The sequence below is a fragment of the Sabethes cyaneus genome, chromosome 2 (assembly GCF_943734655.1).
Source record: "Sabethes cyaneus chromosome 2, idSabCyanKW18_F2, whole genome shotgun sequence".
NCBI lineage: Eukaryota > Metazoa > Arthropoda > Insecta > Diptera > Culicidae > Sabethes > Sabethes cyaneus.
In genome coordinates this window covers 180,227,878-180,246,900 of record NC_071354.1, presented here as the reverse complement: position 1 = coordinate 180,246,900, position 19,023 = coordinate 180,227,878, and the positions used below count along the sequence as shown (strand labels likewise).

General features: G+C 42.3%; 1 protein-coding gene across 6 annotated transcripts in view; it reads right to left on the bottom strand.

Moving 5' to 3' along the window:
- Nucleotides 1-7,445: 7,445 nt before the first annotated feature.
- LOC128738885 (collagen alpha-1(XVIII) chain) overlaps nucleotides 7,446-19,023 on the bottom strand; it is a 591,219-nt gene continuing 579,641 nt past the window's right edge. For all 6 annotated transcript variants that reach the window (XM_053834344.1, XM_053834348.1, XM_053834349.1 and 3 more), the window contains 3 exons: nucleotides 17,041-17,220; nucleotides 9,481-9,705; nucleotides 7,446-8,530 (listed from right to left, as the gene is read on the bottom strand). In XM_053834344.1, the coding sequence (XP_053690319.1) occupies nucleotides 8,467-8,530; nucleotides 9,481-9,705; nucleotides 17,041-17,220 (469 nt within the window). In that variant the 3' untranslated portion in view covers nucleotides 7,446-8,466. The remainder of the gene's footprint in view (nucleotides 8,531-9,480; nucleotides 9,706-17,040; nucleotides 17,221-19,023) is intronic.

The following is a 19,023-nucleotide window of genomic DNA, read 5'->3' as shown; positions in this document are numbered from 1 at the left end:
TGTGTGCGCCTGCCTTTTCGGAATACGGTGGTATGGGCGTATTAGCGGTGTCTGGTAATGGTAATTATAATGGTAATGACGAAATTGATAGTGGTAATGATTAAAACGATGCGGATGTCAAAAATGATGATGGTCATAAGATTTTTTTTGGTCAATTAATCAGAAGAGTAGAGGAGGGGGTGAATGTAGGGAACGAGCCGAGTTAGATGAATCAGCGTAAAACAAATCTAATGAAACTGAATTATTTACTTGAGTGTTACTGAAACCCCTTGCATAGGAAGAATACCGTCATACGAACGATGAGAGACAAGGAGAGAAATGAATCGTTCAATATGAGACTTACGCATACTGTGGCATGATATAGCATGCTCTAAACAAGTCAGTTTTTGGACGAACGTAGACTTTGACGGACGTTGTTCCGTATTCCGGAGGGCTCGGTTGGAAATAACCGACGGACACGACATTGGCGTAGTGCTCCCAAATAGTGAGTATAGTAAATTGAATATATATAGTGGCGTCTGGTAAACGCCTATTCCAGAAAATTTAAAAGATGCTTGTGCGCATCTGGTTGTTTGCCGAACTGCCTCTGTGAGGGCTATTTTTTGTACATACTTGTGTGTATGATTCGCGTGCCTCTGGGAAGGCAGAATAGTTTACTAAAACACGCTGGTATGCGTTGTTTGATCGCCTCTGGGAAGGCAGCGTAAATTTGTTTGTACGCGATAGCTCCCCTGAGAGGGACTTTTAGCATCTCGCTTGAGCGCGTCTGACTATTGGAATGATTGGAATACGCTGATGTGCGCGTATTAGTGGCGTCTGGCAAACGTCCATCTGAGAAAGTTGAAAAGATGCTTGTGCGCATCTGGTTATTTTTTAGCTGCCTCTGTGAGGGCTACTTTTGGCATATGCTTCGCGTGTATGATTCGCGTGCCTCCGGGAAGGCAGAATGGTTTACTGAAACACGCTGGTATGCGTAGTTTGATCGCCTCTGGGAAGGCTGTGCGAAATCGTTTGTGTACGATAGCTCCCCTGAGAGGGATTTTTAGTAACTCGCTTGTGTGCGTCTTACTATTATTGGAATACGCTGGTGTGCGCGAATTAGTGGCGTCCGGCAAAGGTCTATTTGAGAAAATTGAAAAGATGCCTGTGCGCATCTGGCTGGTTTTTGAACTGCCTCTGTGAGGGCGACTTTTTGCACATGCGTATTTTTTGCGTGTGATTTGCGATTATGATTCGCGTGCCTCCGGGAAGGCAGAATGGTTTACTGAAACACGCTGGTATGCGTAGTTTGATCGCCTCTGGGAAGGCTGTGCGTAATCGTTTGTGTACGATAGCTCCGCTGAGAGGGATTTTTGTAACTCGCTTGTGTGCGTCTTACTATTATTGGAATACGCTGGTGTGCGCGAATTAGGCGTCTGGCAAAGGTCTATTTGAGAAAATTGAAAAGATGCTTGTGCGCATCTGGTTATTTTTTAGCTGCCTCTGTAAGGGCGACTTTTTGCATATGCTTTATGTGTGATTCGCGTGCTGAAACACGCTGGTATGCGTTGTTTGATCGCCTCTGAGAAGGCTGTGCGAAATCGTTTGTGTACGAAAGCTCCCCTGAGTGGGACTTTTAGTAACTCGCTTGTGTGCGCCTGCCTTTTCGGAATACGGTGGTATGGGCGTATTAGCGGTGTCTGGTAATGGTAATTATAATGGTAATGACGAAATTGATAGTGGTAATGATTAAAACGATGCGGATGTCAAAAATGATGATGGTCATAAGATTTTTTTTGGTCAATTAATCAGAAGAGTAGAGGAGGGGGTGAATGTAGGGAACGAGCCGAGTTAGATGAATCAGCGTAAAACAAATCTAATGAAACTGAATTATTTACTTGAGTGTTACTGAAACCCCTTGCATAGGAAGAATACCGTCATACGAACGATGAGAGACAAGGAGAGAAATGAATCGTTCAATATGAGACTTACGCATACTGTGGCATGATATAGCATGCTCTAAACAAGTCAGTTTTTGGACGAACGTAGACTTTGACGGACGTTGTTCCGTATTCCGGAGGGCTCGGTTGGAAATAACCGACGGACACGACAACAATCTTGAGTTTTGAAAGTTTCTGGGGAGTTCATGGGTGTTATATAAATTTTCCTCACAGTAAAGTAGAAGTCGGGCTTGGGTTGCCAGTCTCCAATCGCGCCCCTAGCACATGCTGTACATTACATCCTCGACAACTACGCATATCTAAGGGTACGGAAGCTGTCTCGAAGTTGACGGCCTCTGTCGGATTGATTGATTGATTGATTCATCATATTCTAAATACAATACGCGAATACTGGCGCGATAACCATACCATGGCGGTAGAGGAAATGCTTCGTCAAACACGTCTTCGTCTGTTCACCAAGGGGGTGCGGCTCAAACAACGACTGTTCTCCATGTTAGGGGCGGCTGATTATTATACCCGTGCTCGTGCCAGCAGGGACTCTAAACAGTGCTGTGCACGATGGCCCTCCGGTGAGACAGGGGGTTAGGGGCAGGCCCAACAAGCCGTCGTGAAAAACAAAAAGTTAACAACAACGAAGAAGAAAATAGGAATCGGAACAATCGGCGTCGTCCTACGCAACGAAATAAGGACTATACGATTGGAAACTCGTGACACGGAATTGCAAATCGCTCGGCTTCCCGGGTTGCGATAGGATAATCTATGATGAACTACATCCCTGAAACTTCGAAGTCGTAGCACTGCATGAACTTTGCTGGACAGGACAGAAGGTATGGAAAAGCGGGCATCAAGCGGCTATTTTCTATCAGAGCTGTGGCACCACCAACGAGCTGGGAACCGGCTTTATAGTACTGGGAAAGATGCGCCAGCGTCTGATTAGTTGGCATTGATTAACGCAAGGATGTGCAAGTTGAGGATTAAGGGCCGTTTCTTCAACTACAGTATTGTCAATGTGCATTGCCCTCACTAGCTGGAGCAGGTGTATGATGGCTGTCAGCGACGGGACGTGAAAATCGTCATCGGTGACATGAACGCGCAGGTAAGACGGGAAGCTATATACAGATCGGTAACCGGGCCAAACAGCCTGCATGCCGCCTGCTTCCCGCGGTATGGTAGTCCGAAGTGCCTTCGTCCCCCGCAAAGATATCCACAAAGCCACCTGGAGATCACCAGACCAACGAATAGAAAACCAAATTGACCATATTCTAATCGACGGTAAATTCTTCTCTGATGTTATAAACGTTCGCACCTACCGCAGTGCGAATATAGATTCGGACCATTTCCTAGTTGCAGTTTGCATGCGCTCAAAACTCTCGACGGTGTATAACACGCTTCGAAGTCGTACGCCGTGACCCAATACCGCGCAGCTAGGAGACATCGGAGTTGCCCAGGAATTCGCGCGGTAGATGGAAGCAGCGCTACCAACGGAAGAGCAACTTAGCGCAGGCAACTCTTGAAGATGGTTGGAAAGGCATTAAGACCACCATCGGTAGTACTGCTCTAGATACAATGGCACTAGATACAATGAATCCGAACCGGAAAAACGATCGGTTCGACGGCGAATGCGTGCAATTAGTGCAGGAGAAGAATGCAGCACGTGCGAGAATGCTGCAACACCGTACGAAGGCGCGAATGTGGAGCGAACAGGCAAAACTCGGTCTTCCGGAGGAAAAAGCGCCACCAGGAAGAATGAGATCGTGAGGCGATGGACGAACTGTACCGTGCTAACGATAAATGTAAGTTCTACGAGAAGTTAAACCGTTCATGCAAAGGCTATGTGCCGCAGGTCGATATGTGTCGGGACTCAGACAGTGAGGTGAGGTGAGGTGATCGAGAGGTGGAAGCAGTATTATAACGAGCACCTTAACAGCGATGTAGCTGAACATGAAGGCAATATGGCAATATATCTTGGAGCACGTGCAGAAGACGACAGAACCCCCGGTCCCCGACCTCCAGGAGGTAGCTGAAGAGATCGCTCGGCTGAAGAACAATAAAGCGGCTGGGGCTGATCAGCACCCCGGTGAGCTGCTGAAATACAGTGGTTACGCACTGGCTAGAGCGTTGCACTGGGTCATTGTCAAGCTTTGAGAGGAGGAGCTACTCCCGGAGGAGTGGACGGAAGGCATCGTGTGTCCGATCTACAAAAAGGGCGACAAGTTGGATTGTTGTAATTACCGCGCAATCACACTGTTGAACGCCGCCTACAATGTACTCTCCCAACTTTTATGTCGTCAACTATCACCATTTGCAAAGGAGTTCGTGAGGCAATATCAAGCGGGACACAGGGGTGCCCGTGCCACCACGAATCAGATTTTCGCGCTTCGGCAAGTGTTGCAGAAATGTCGCGAATACAACGTGCCCACGCATCATTTATTCAACGACTTCAAATCGGCGTGTGACACGATCGATCGAGATCAGCTTTGGCAGATTATGCACTACCACGGATTTCCGGATAAACTAACGCGATTGGTCAAGGCGACGATGGATCGAGTAATGCGTGTTGTTCGAGTATCAGGGGCAGTCTCGAATCCCTTTGAATCTCGAAGAGGGTTACGGCAAGGTGATGGGCTTTCATGTTTGCTGTTCAACATCGCTTTGGATGGTGTGATAAGAAGAGCGGGAATAGACACGAGTGGCACGATATTCACGAAGTTCATCCAGCTTCTTGGCTTCGTTGACGACGTTGACAGCATTACAGGTACCTTTGAGAGGATGGCGGAAACATACATCGGACTGAAAGCTGAAGTCAAACGGATTGGACTTGTCATTAATGTATCGAAAACAAAATACATGAAAGGAAGAGGTTCTAGAGAAGTGAATGCTGACCTCCTTCCTCGGATTCATTTAGACGGTGATGAAATCGAGGTGGTAGAAGAGTTCGTGTATCTGGGCTCACTGGTTACCGCAGACAACGACACCAGCAGAGAAATACAAAGACGTATTATGGCAGGAAATCGTGCTTACTTTCGACTCCGTAGGATGCTGCGATCGTACAAAATTCGCCACCGCACGAAGTTAACAATCTACAAGACGCCGATTAGACCGGTTATCCTTTACGGCCATGAGACATGGACTATGCTCCTGGAGGACCAACGCGCCCTTAGTGTTTTCGAACGAAAGGTGTTGCGCGCCATCTATGGCGGAGTGCAGATGGAAGACGGAACGTGGAGGAGGCGAATGAACCATGAATTGCATCAGCTGCTTAGGGAACCACCCATCACCCAAACCGCAAAAATAGGTCGCCTGCGATTAGCTGGACACGTCGTGAGGATGTCGGACGACAGCTCGGTTAAAAAAGTTCTCAATTACGATCCGACTGGAACGAGACTGCGGGGCGCGCAGCGAGCAAGATGGATCGATCAAGTGGAAGGCGACCTGCGGAACCTACGCAGACTACGGCCAGAGGAAACCACGGCCTGGAGCTGATGTACAACCCATGAAGATGGAGGCCTTTTGGCCGACGATCGTTCGGTGATCGAAAGGTAGAAGTAGTGCTTTGTGGAAAATTTGAATGACATGTAGGCTGAAGACCAAGATAACGAAACGAGCGAGTGGTCTCGGGTTCGTATCTAAGTAGATTCAGGTTCTTTGATGTTATGTGACTTACACATGGGTTTTTCTCTCAGGCTCCTCCACATTCTTCCTTCATACTGGTTTCTGCATTTACCATTGAGAATGTGCATACAGAAATAATAAACGTAAGTGGATTACCACGGAAGTTAATTGGAATCATGGCAATAAAGAATGGAATTCAGTGCTATTTAGGATGGACTGTTTGATGGACATTCAAATCTCGCAGAGGACCTGCTTGAGCTAGCAAGGTTAGCCTTCATACAAAGTGATATCAACTAAACCGGTTGTCCCCTATATGTATAAAACATGGATACTGTTCGAAGAGGACCAGCTGGGTAGGACATGTTTCGTGGCGGACGAGGAGGTAAGATAAGGTAAAGCAAGATCTGGTGTGAAATGGGTGCCCGCAGGCTTGCTTTGGAGACTAGCCGCCATAGAATAAGTGAGTTTGAAGAGTTATGTTTGAATAAGTAACTATTCAAACGAAAGGTTTGTTGCGTTTACTGCCGTTTCTAATACTAACTTTTCATCCCCCATCGCAAATCGCATGGGTTAATAGTGAAGAGCTACCATGATGCAACTTAATAATTGACTCAACTCATCGCACACTAATTTCGGGTATAAATGGACACAAATCCAAAGGGCCTTTCTCAGAATTAAAAGTCTGTAAAACTTTGGCTCAACTTAAGCATAAGACTCGCTTGCATTGACTCGACGCTTGGTAAAGGATACTCAACATCCGATTCATATTCAAATGCGATTGAAACAGAGCCCCCTGTCTTTTGAATAAGATCTTTACTTTTATGTTGTAGGTTTACTGAAGTATAGCTGCTTAGCAACACCTTGGCTGTTGAATCCAGAGATATTATGAAGCGAAAAGAAAGAAATTAAAAAGTCAGTTAGGCATCCATCGACCGATTCTTTGGCCCAACACCGTTCTACGGAGTGTCATTAAGTGCAATTGAATCGGAACTTGAAGTATCGAAACATAAGATAATTTCTAGCGTTACGAGATGCCGAACAATAGCCGACTAGAGGTGATCAGCAGAATGACACCTAATTGCAAGCTGTGATATTACCTGTATAGAACAAACCATCACTCTGCTTTCGGGAATTTATTTAATTTTTTATTTACAAAAAATGTCTTAATACTACAGTTAGTTTTTTTTTCTTTTCTTTTTTCTTTCCATTAACACTAAAGAGCAGCTTTAAATATAGTTGCTTTTTAATTTACGTTCCATTAAAACGGCATCGCTTTTTCTTTTAGTGTAAAGTGAAAAGACAAAATAAAATTTGTTAAAAACGTTCAATTATAGAATCTGCTTACAACGTCTCTTCAAATAACTTGACTGATGACTATTTTTTGCTCAATTCTTAAAAGATATATTTTTTTCTCCTTTTCATTAAATACAATTAGCTTACAATTACAACTAGTTTTTCTTTCCTTGTATTGACTTATGATGATACAAAAGCGACCGCTTCCTTCACTAGACATTTTGTCATATGCTTTTTTGTTGTGTGATGGTATTATGATTGGATCGTAGATTTGCTGGCAGTAAAGTGACAAAAGTTTGATAGTTTTCAGCGGCGCTGACATCAAAAAATTGCCAATTTACCACAAACTAATCCGTTGGATTTTCAGAGCATGAAAACAACTGAAACAGTTATGAACATACATTCTATTATTGTTCGTCTTGTCATGTTCGGCTTTGATTAGCTAAATGTGTGTTTTTATTTCGTTTTAAACAAAACATTCAGTGACTAATTTAGAAATGCGTTCAATACTTGATATCGGACTTTTGGTATGTTTCGGTAGTTCACAACGCTGTTTTTTTTGTAAATCGGAACAAATCGCCGCTTATGGTCGCGATCATTATTTATAGGTTTTCTATTGCTGAGAAAAAGTCATAACTATTAAAACGCTACTTATGCTTTTGCTCATTCTGTCCATCTTGTACATTATCTGTTAGTTTAAAATACTAAATCTTGTCCACCGTGGATACATTGACCCGATCACACAAGCGAAGCAGGTTTCGTAAAACATAGATTAAAAGGAAGAGATTCGGTATGAGTTGGAATCAGTGACAAAGAGAAAATTGAATGTTTGATGAAAATACGAATATTAAATTAGACCTACTGTCACTGCACTGGTAGGAAGCTATAAAACGACAGTCCTTATTCATAGTAAAACACTATGGATCATATTTTGCCTACAGTTTGAAAGGAAAGTACCTAGTTTTGCGATTTCTCGATTGTTCACAAACTTTGAACCCACAATGTTCCTCATACTGCTCATACTTCAGTTACGAATAATTTGACTATTTCCACTGTTTTATTGTTCTTAATGTTTACAATTTAACTTGTTCGCGTTCAACATTACTTTGTTGGCATTCCGTAAATAAAGGTCACGCATCTTAGTTTTACTTACAATAGTTGACTGACTTATCTAGTTAGTAGACATGCCACTAAAGCAATATGCTCGCGTGATCGTTTCATCAAAGTAGGCCTTTTCGGTCTGAATGTTGTTGGACTTGAGTTAGGGGGAAATGCATTTAGGTTAGAATAGTTTCAAATATTTGAAAAAGACGTCGTTCTAAATTTTTCATTACAGATAGCGTAGAACATTTTTCGGTTTTTCTTTTCAGGAGCGATAAACTCTAGGTTGGCGGAAAATATAATAATAAAAGACGTTTTTCTTGTCATCTATTCATTTACTTGTTACTAGGGTTTGTCTACTTTGGCAGCCATGTTTTGCTTTTCGTGACTCTTGTTATCTTTTTTTTTGTGTCGGTGTATGATGTGTATACTTCTTATTTCTTCTCCATGATGATGCTCTCGGTGACAATGGAAGGTAACTGCTGAGATTTACAAGAGAGATTTCATTTCCTTTGCCTTTTTACACTTGTAAAATTTCGCTTAGATGGCGACTGTACTCGTGTTCGTTAGTGAACTCGTAACCACTAAAAATGAAAATATTTAAATTGAGCAGATTAGTTATTATAAGACGCTATATAAATGTAAATTTTAATTTATTGTATATTATCTTGTTTATTAATTTAGAATGCAACAAAAAAACTTTACTGATTTCTAAGACGTCAGGGACAAAAAATTAATAACTGAACCAATAAAGTAGGAGCATATTATTCCGAAAAGAGCCGAGAAAAAATTGAAAAGTGGAAAGATAGATTCGTAGAAGGATGGACTGGATTTATTTTGATCGTAAAAAGGGTTCATAAGAACAAGTTCCAAAGGTTAATGGATAAGGAAAAACAACTTCAAAAATTTTGTTTAGATTCCCAGAAAAATTGAGTTTATATTTGATGACTGAATATGAATAAAAATCTAGGAAGAGATAAATTATTTGGGTGATCTTCAGAAGCAATATTGAGCATCTGCCTATGAAAAGAATATGCAGTTGTTTTATTCATTGAAATTGTGATGAAATAACGTTTACACGTTACACCAGTGTTGGTGAAAGAATAGAGAAGTTAAATGCATGACGTGCATACTAAAACATTATTTTAGCGTGTATGTTTTGCATTTAGGTAGCGAAACTGGTGGTTAATTAAACATTCCAAAACAATTTCGCCGTTTGCTCTGCCAGAAAGCATCCAAATGTTGGATAGATTGGATAAATTGAAAGATCTATTCAGTGTGCAAATCTGCTTCAATCAAGAAGAGACCCACCAAAGTGTATGCGTTCAGCATCAATCACATCAGTCGAATTCCAAAGCCACAAAACCCTTCAGTAGTTTACCAATTGTGTGGAACCATCAAGTTGGACTTGAAATTCCACAAATCACTTCCACCGTGCGAGAAAGTCCTTCCTTCCTTTCCCCATAGCACCCGCCCACCCCATCCAGGGTGGTGCTAGAGTTGTCGAAAATAACTCTGCTGGAACGTTACCTACCTACTGACGTCGCGCTTCCGCCGTCGGTCCTGGGACAGTGCCTCGACGCACAGCACCACGAACCGATTATCACAGGAATACCGCTCCTGATCGAGTAATTTATTGCCGAGCAGACTGCTCGCCAGCCCGACCTTGTCCGGCGACCCGGAGTGCCAGGCGTCGCAGTACGTGTCCATCGCGCGCTCACCGAGCGTACTGGAACCGTGCCACACTAGTTTCTGGGGCCTGTTTGGAAAATGAAAATAAAAGAAAGAAAATGCAGGTCAATTTTCTACATCTCTTAGTTGAACTGGACCTAGGAGACCTTTTATCTGTCACGTTTAACGGGTGTGTATGATTTTACTTGTTATTGTTGCGTAGATCTAGCAGAATAAAGTATGTTTTGTAACTGGGCCCTGTGTCCGTTTGCAATAATAGCATTTATGTGAGTAAACGATCTATGAGAGTTGGAATAATAAACAGAAAATATAGAATCAAACCGGTATGTACACCCTCTCCCTTCAAGGCAGTTCCATATAAACGTGTATATAGAAAATTTTCCACCGGGTAAACCCTGGCACAAAGGTTTTCTTTTCATTTTGTGACTTTATCATTTTAACCGTTGGCAATGTAGCTCACGTATACGAGATCTAAACATATCCCGGAAGGTGCTGCGTGTGCTCGGTACGACGATCTCGTTAGATGTTGTTTTTCCTTTCTTGGACGAAAGCTCGACTTTTTCTTTCAGAAAGGGTTTCTATTCTAGCACCGAGCTCACATGCAGTATTCACTTTGAACATGTATTTTCAAAGCATATTTCCATCCTGTTACGCAACCGGAATGGGAGAGTCTAGATTGAATTATTATCAATTTATCGTCGTCTGTGGGCAAATTGTTTTGGTACATCAGCGATTTATATTATTGCACGCTTGATGCACGATATTACGAAGAATGCATTCTATGAAGAATGTAAAATTGGAGAATAAAGAGATCCATTCTTCCTTGTTTTGGAATCAAAAATAGTAAAAAATCTTGTCCGCTCTTTCATCTATATATTCTCTATATATGCATTGTACATTAAATTGCGCATATTTAATAAAAAAATGTGCCAGAGGGCCTCGAATCTATTAAGAGGTGCATGGAACGCTAAATGGGTGGAGTAGTTTAGTATACCCTGTCTTTCGTTTTACTGTTACTGACTTTTTCGCGGTCAAACGTAAACTCTATTTTGATTAAAGGAGGAGCGTTTGGTGCGAAAAATGATAGACCGAATACTTGGAAAATTTCGATCTGCGGCTAAAAATATTGGGTTTGTTTGTGGCAGTGGGACTCCAACCCACAATCTCTCGATTAGTACTCGAGTGCTTTACGCATTTAAACTATACCACACCATCTATCTTCTCGGGGGTAAAACAAAGGGCATTCATATTACAAATAATAACCGTCAACGGGGGAGCGTATGTGTGCATAAGATGGAATGCTTGAACTGGTAGGGACAAAACTAGATCTGGGACTAATTAATACACGGGTGTTTAAATGCGTAAAGCACTCGAGTACTAATCGAGAAATTGTGGGTTGGAGTCCCACTGCCACAAACTAACCCAATATTTTTAGCCGCAGATCGAAATTTTTCCAGTATTCGGTCTAACATTTTTCGCACCAAATGCTCCTCTTTTTTAATCAAAATACCCTGTGTTGTCTTTTAGTTATGAAAATACGGCCAGGACATGTAGGTACTTGACACATTTTGAAACAACTAAAAAAGTGCTAAATTTTCTTAATGATTTCTTATTGCTAATGTAGTTAGCGGATAATGATGCACCTTCCAGCATTGGATAAAAGGTAGGAGTCACAACGACAACTTGTTAAGCGTAGCTACCTATTACCCCTCCCCCATTCCTTTCCACTCTTTCCCCTTCTTTACCAAAAAATTTCCATTACTTTCCACTACCGTCCCTCCATCAATTGTAGAACCATCGTTTCAAAAAAATATTAACTTGCTCTGCATATCGTTTCGGCGTTGTGCGAGCAAAACAATGTCGTCGGCTAGGTCGAGGTCATTTAGCTGCTCCATCATTAGAGGATTCCAAGGCAATGCTCGATTTGGTCTACTGTCAATTGCTCCAACTAATATCTCATCCATCTCATCGATGAGAAACAAAAGCGGTGATAAAATGCAGCCCTGTCTCATGCCAGCAGTAACCCTTATAGGGTCAAACAAGACGCCGTTGTGCAAAATCTTGCACGAGAACGCCTCGTACTGATCCTTGATGAGATGGACTAGCTTATCTGGAACTCCTCTATGCCGAATTACCTACGAATGGCCGAAACACAAATGGCCCAAATAACAGATGGCATAATATATCTAATGGCCGAGTCACGAACGGCCGAATCGCAAATGGCCGAATCACTAATGGCCGAATCACGAAAGGCTGAAACACGAATAGGCCCCGCACCCTATAATAAACGTAAATAATTCGCGCTTAGGGGAGCAAAGAATCTTCAATCATCTATACTCTATCTAGCAAAATAACAAATAAGACGCAGAGTATGTCTTGTTTTTCTGAAACTAAGGTACAGTATTTTACGAAAAGCTTTTCTCCTTCACCTATCATTGACGCGGATCATCACAGAGCTGCGAGTAGAACAAAAGGCACTAGAGGGGACCATTTTAAAGGTTTTTCAAAGGGATGTTTCAAATTCGCGGAGAGAAATATATGAATAAATTTATTCAAAATGTGTAAGGTCTCACAACATGAGCAATAAAAATGTTGTTGATTTGGGCATTCCGGCAAAATTCGGCCTTTCGCGATTCGGCCATTCGTGATTCGGCCTTTCGCGATTCGACCTTTCGTGATTCGGCCTTATGTGACTGTTATTGGAATTCGGCCATTTGGATTTCGACCATTCGTGATTCGGCCATTCGGTACCAGCCCTCTATGCCTAAGTGCGTCCCAGATGTTTTCGTGGTTGAGACGGTCGAATGCCTTTTCGAGGTCAACGTACACCAGCAGAAGAGAGCCCCGGAATTCGTTGATCTGCTCCAATATAATGCGGAGCGTTGTGATATGGTCTACACATGATCGGCCAGCACGGAATCCAGCTTGCTGCCGCCGGAGAATAGCATCAATCTTCTCCTTGATCCGGGTGAGGATTACCTTACAGAGTACTTTAAGAGTAATACAGTGCAACGTGATGCCACGCCTGTTACCGCATTCAGTTAGATCTCCGTTTTAGGGACTTTGACCAATAAGCCCTGGCGCTCTACTGGATTTCCTACTCTTGATAACTGCTTCAATTTCATCCAGCGATGGCGGCTTCGAGTTGACGCGATTAATTCGACGAACCGTTGGCGTCAAACGCTGCTAGTTTTGTTGGTTTCTGTCATTTGAAAACCGGAAGAGTTGTTCAAAATGTCCAGTCCATCGCCTAAGCTGTTCTGAACGGTCAGTCAGCAGCTGACCAGCTCTGTCCTTTAGCGGCATCTTTGCGTTTATCTTGGCACCACTTAAGCGGCGAGAAATATCGTACAACAAACGGATATCACCATTGGCGGTGGCGGTTCCCCCTTGTTCGGATAGGAAGTGCTAGCCTCGTTTAACAGCCCTCTCCAGTTCTGCGTATCATTGACGGAGTTGGCTACCTTTGGTGAAAGTCGTGCTATTCGTTTAGATTACCGCTCCTCACTCGAGAGGGTCCCCGAGATACTTATGGAACGCATCACTAGATCCAATGTAGCTCTGATCAGTCAGCATCAGTTTCTACGGAAACCCGTGTTCATGCATTACCTGCCATAGCTGGTCTCGATCGACTATATCGTATGCTGCTTTGAAAGCAATAAAGATGTGATGCGTGGGTACGTAGTACTCCCGATATTTCTGCAAAATCTGTCGGGGATGGTAAAAATTTGGTCGTAGTGGAGCAAGCCCCTGTAAAGCCTGGCTGGTAGTTCCATACGAAGCTCTGTGCTATCGGTGACAGTCGGCGTAACAGGATCTGGGAGAGTACCTTGGTGGCGGAGTATCTTTATTTGTAGATGGAACAAATTATTCCTTCCATCCATTCCTCCTGTAGCTTCGCCTCCTCCAAAATCTTGGAAATAACCCGGTTATTTCCGTTTCCAGCGTTTCTCGGTTATGTTTATATAGCTCGGCTGGTAGGCGGTCCTTACCAGCGACTTTGTTGGTCTTCAGCAATCCGGTTTCTCGTTTGACTTCTTGGAGTTCAAGTGCTGGGACATTACTATCGTCCATGGGCACTCCTAGGTTAACTTCCATTCCGTCTCCTTCTGCAACTTCGTCATTGTGGTGTTCATCGAAGAACTGCTTCCACCTGTCGACCACCTCGCGCTCATTTGTGATTAGATTGCCTCCCTCGTAGTGTACGTTGAGGATGCTGCAATTGAAAAAACGTCTCTTTGTCCTCAATAGACATATTCTCTCGTTGATCGCCTTCCAATCTATTATGCGATCCTGCATTCTGCCCAACACTACAAAGCTCGTTCTCAGTTCGTTGGCAGTGCCACTGCTTTGGTAAAACTGGGCCTTATCCTCCTTTGCGACAGATTTCCTGCAGAGCTACGATGCCGAGTTTACGGGACTCAGGCTGCTCGAGCAGCTTCCGGTCGCCGCCAGCGAAGTTTAGCGATCTGCAGTTCCAAGTACCGAGTATCCATTTCTTGTCCTTGTTTCGCCACCTTGAACGATACTGATCCGTATTTACTTAAATGCTCGTAATAGATTGATTTAGGTAGGTTGCCTTATTACAGCCACGCTACCGAGTATCGCAAAGGGGCTGTCATCTAATAAAGCCGAGGCAACACTGTGCCTCCTTCCCAGTCGGTATACGACCTTAGATTCCACTGGAGTTGGTTATCCGATCTTCGCTAAGGTTGCTCGTATTCCGGCTGATACCACTAGGAAGCAGGGATAGGAGTTGCTGGATAAGAGGCCAAGGACCACTACGGGTCTGTATCACGCATTACCCAGCCGTTCACCAACTTTGCGTTCAAACCGACGTAGCTTTTAGAAGTCGAAAATTAATATTTGATGTCGCTTTGACTTTGACTTTCAAGATAGCAGCTAGCGGCTTAGCATTTTTGACGTAGGACTACGTCTTTGTTTACTATATTGGGTAGAACTTTGTGAAAATGAAAATAGAAGTGTAACGTTTGAATGAAAGATTGCGTTAACATGGAAGGCAAGCGGTAAACACGAATGGCAAGCGGAAGTAGATAGCAGTGATAGCTGCTAGTAAAAGCTTTTCGGTCCAGGATACAATGAATCGATACCGATAACCTACGTGCCTGTTGCCATCAGGGGTGTGAAATTGTCTAAATTTGGCGGACTAAACATCTGTGGATGGCGACAACTCTGAAGTAGCCTTTATATCGAAAATAACAGCTAATAATAGTTAAATGATAGCCAATAGGCTGTAAACTTGTGTTTAATTGCTTTCTGATAAGTTTTAGTTATTTTAAGATGAATTAAGCAGGAAGCAGGTACCAGAACCAAAAGTACCAAAACCAATGAGTGGGACATGGACAATGCATGTAGTTTGACACCCACACCACCCCTCTGGTTGCCGTTCATGCCAAAAGAGAAAGACATCCGACTGGCACTTCATATTTGCGATGAACGTGCTTTGGTTTTGATGTTATTTGTAACCAATGGCCCTTTTAAGGGCCACCAACGAGTTAAAAGAAGGATAAATGTATTTTTTCGTAATTTACACTACGCATTTATAACTGCATATTAACTTTTTTGTGAAAATGTTTAGTTTATCGTACCTAAAACGCTAAATATATGCTACTTTTGTCGCGTTCCCCTCAAACAACTAAGCTACAACACTGTAAAATTCCCTAAAACAATTTTTGCTGTTCCTGATACATCGAAGTGATATTTTCAGTTGAAAGAAAATTCAATTTTATCTCCAATTATTACTTGATGTTGAAGGCCACCAAGGCTGATTGATGGATGATATTCACTTCTATCCTGAAACTTTTACCTGGAGCTCAAATGTCATGATAATTATGCTTCTTCTGGGACGGCATTTTGGCTAATTCACTCACCAACAAGAAACGAACGAAGATCTGAACCTCACGAGTGGTTCACGAGCCAATCTGGAGGCGATAGATACTCATGAACATACACATGCCAGAAATGCAGTCGGCATTAGGCCTTACTCTAATGATCTGACATAAAGGAATACTTTATCGAATAAAACATATTATCAATACAACGATAATGCTAACATAGGCTTACGTCTGCGTTTTCTACAACCCTTAGGGCTGTATACCTTGTAGTTTTATCATAAAGGACTATACTTGCTCAATAAGAATGTACTATTTTGTTTGTTCCATGAAGGATGTTTGGCTACCAGAATAATAAACGTTGAAAACATGAGGACTTCCTACTATTCTTTCTGTTGAAATAATTTTGATGTTATAAGACAGTTTGGTACGATTTCTCTTTTTCAACTTGTGTTTAAACCTATCAACATATTTCAATCTATTTCGATGTGATTTAGCGTCGAAAGCCAATAATAGTCACAGAATTTGGGCGTTCCACCTGTTTCCGTATGACGACGTCTGAAGCTGTTTGCTCCCCACATAAAATGGTGGCAATCTGCTGTCACTCTGTCAGATTGTATGATTGGGCCCTAATGTGTAATCTTTGATTGTTTCTGACAGTTTATTTTCCCGCCACAGGAAACTGAGTTCTCATGTAATGATCGATGAACGCGTTGATTGAACATTCAAGAAAAAAAAGGAAACGTTTTCTTTCGTTTCCGATTCGATTCGGCTCAGATAGACGTGCGTGTGCGTACTTGTATCACGCATTGTGATAGTGATTGATGTTACTAAAGGACCCCGGCGTGCTCTATGAAGGTTTCACAGGCTAAAATAAAATTTCAGTTTCTTGGCAGGTGTAATGTGGTAATTGAAACGAGTTTTATTATAGCTTGATATGGTTGTCCCTTGAGCGTTAGTCTTTCAGTTAATCGTGATATGTAAATCAGAAATCGGCGCTGGCAAAATTCAACGAACATAATCACAATATATAATTTGGCCTGGAAAATGAATCCGTTAAACAGACAATGAAGTCCAATTTTCTGCGGAATACCAAGGTTAGGATATCCGTGTCTGCCATATGATCAGCTCCAACTCCCGTTGCCTCGGCGAGTCGTCGCTTTTACAGCTCGATAGGCTGGCTGTTGACATTCAATTTTGGTGACACGATTTTGGTGTGGCACCAGCGACATGACCATTATGGTTGATGATGATAATACCGTTTAGTAAATGTGCGTGTGTTTTGGCTTTTTTTCTGTTTGCAACTCGACGGAAAGGCATATAGACAACGATCTTTCGTGTGAAACGATATAAATCTGATTTATGGTTTGTGCTTTTTTCGTTGCCGTGCGACCATTGTGGGAGATAGATTGCCACCCCCCGTTTGTAATAGGAAGATTATCCGGCAAAATGTCATATAGGTAATTTGCCAAAGCAAATGTCATGACGATGACGGTGTATCTTTGGCAGACGGAAAGAGATTGTCTGAACATACATACATTTATACTTACCAAGCAATGTCGGTGAGGACATTCTTCCCGCTGAAACTGTATATCCGAGGAGCTTGGGAGAAGAAACCTCCCTGCCCGTTGAACATGCCGTTCCACGAGTTGAACAGCACATCCCCTCGGGTATTCACCACTGGAAGATCACGATCTGCTATCCGCACGATGGCGTCTAGATTTTGGATTCTGAAGATAAGAAAAAAAATCGTAAGATTTGAGGATATTAAAATCGTCTACCTAACTGTAAAGTGGAAAACTACAGCTTGTACCAAGCACTCAATTATCGAAAATTTAGACCCAAAGTTTTATTACTTGTTCCACAGATTAAACTTTTACTTGCACTTTAACTCCATTTACCATTAGTCTTGCAAAATGAGCAGCTCTGCCCAGTGTTTTCTAGATGAAGTACAAGCATAATTTCCTTTTTCCACTTACCTACTCTTGCAGTATTTAATTCTATACCACACCGACCTGTACAGTGTGGTATTTTTCGTTTTAGTGCACGGAATTGCATGGCAAGCACGGCTACACCGTTATAGTTTGCTCTACATAGTTTTCTAGGGTAAAGCGTCAGTGACCGAAATGATCGATAGAGCAATGCAATGCTACAATGCGCTTTTATTGTGTTTCAAAACTCAATTCAATTCAATTCAAGTAATTATTTGCTGGTTTTAATTTTTTGTAACATGGTGATAATTGGCTCTAAACCCTAATGGTGAAAAAATCAGCACCGTTGCCTTGAAACTGTCGACATGTCATGGTGGGTGGAAGGAAAATGCTGATACCTGCATCCTGCTGGCAAACTGGACCTATATAGATATACGTTGGTGGCGTGAAACTGAAAAACTAATGGAAGTTTACCCTTCTTTCCGCTTTAACGAAAGTGAAAATGGTCGTGTATCGTTGTCCCGTTTTGATAAATTTGCATGCAGCTCTATGGAAGCGAGTATTATCTGGCTGTTTTGTTAGTTACGTAAAGAGAAATTATAATGAAACATTTTAGAAGTTGCGTTTCACGATTTTTTCCATTTCATTAAGCTGTTCTATTATTTGTTGTTAGTACGTTGTAGTACTTTTTTTAATATTTCATTTAAAAAAATATTTTTTATTGTTTGGTAAATAGAAGTTTAGTTTGGTCTTTTTCAAGTTCCAAAATGACATCTGCATTGCATACAAGAGAAATAGAAGCCATAATGAAAGTGGCATATAAAGTGGTGGATGTTTTTTAATATTCTCAATTTCAAAGTTTGCGGCATGTTTATATGTTTTTTAATGGCAATATCATTATAACATTCAGCCATGTTTTGCTCACACCTAGGAGCCTATCACACAAACGAAAATGTCGCTTTCATTTCGGCACTCATGTACCTGTGCTAAGCGGAACCTTCTCCTCCGTTTGTTGTCTGGCGCTGAAACAGTTCGCCAGGCCATAAAAACAACTGGCGGATACGGCGATGAAAATTTTACGACCCCATTGCAATGATCACACGTTTTCTCCGAGCTGCCCAAGTGCAGGAAGTGGAGGTGTCCTGCACTGTACTGGTCGTTTCCTGACGCCGAAGATTGCAGAATGCATAAATTACCGATGGCGAAGTTGTAGCTTTCGAGGCCTCCGGCCGGTTCGGTGTTTATTCCGCAATATACGTTTAGTCGAAGAAGCCGAAAACAAACGGAACGTTCGTCGAAGAAGGTGAAAATTTAAATCATTCCTCGGGCCAGGCTTTCAAATTGAATGTTTTCCCAGCCAGGTAACAACTGCAGATGAAACGCAGAACAGGCAGCCGGAGAGCTACCGATGATGATTGCAATCATGCTGCAAATTCAATGAATAATAAAAGTGCACAAATGCATCACTAAATTATTCAAATCCACCGATATAACGAACGGTTTGGAATGTTCGCTTCTTTCTCCGGTGCAAGTCGACCGTCTTATTCTTCGTTGGCAATTGGGAAGAAACAACATCGCATGGCTACAGAACAGATTCCATGG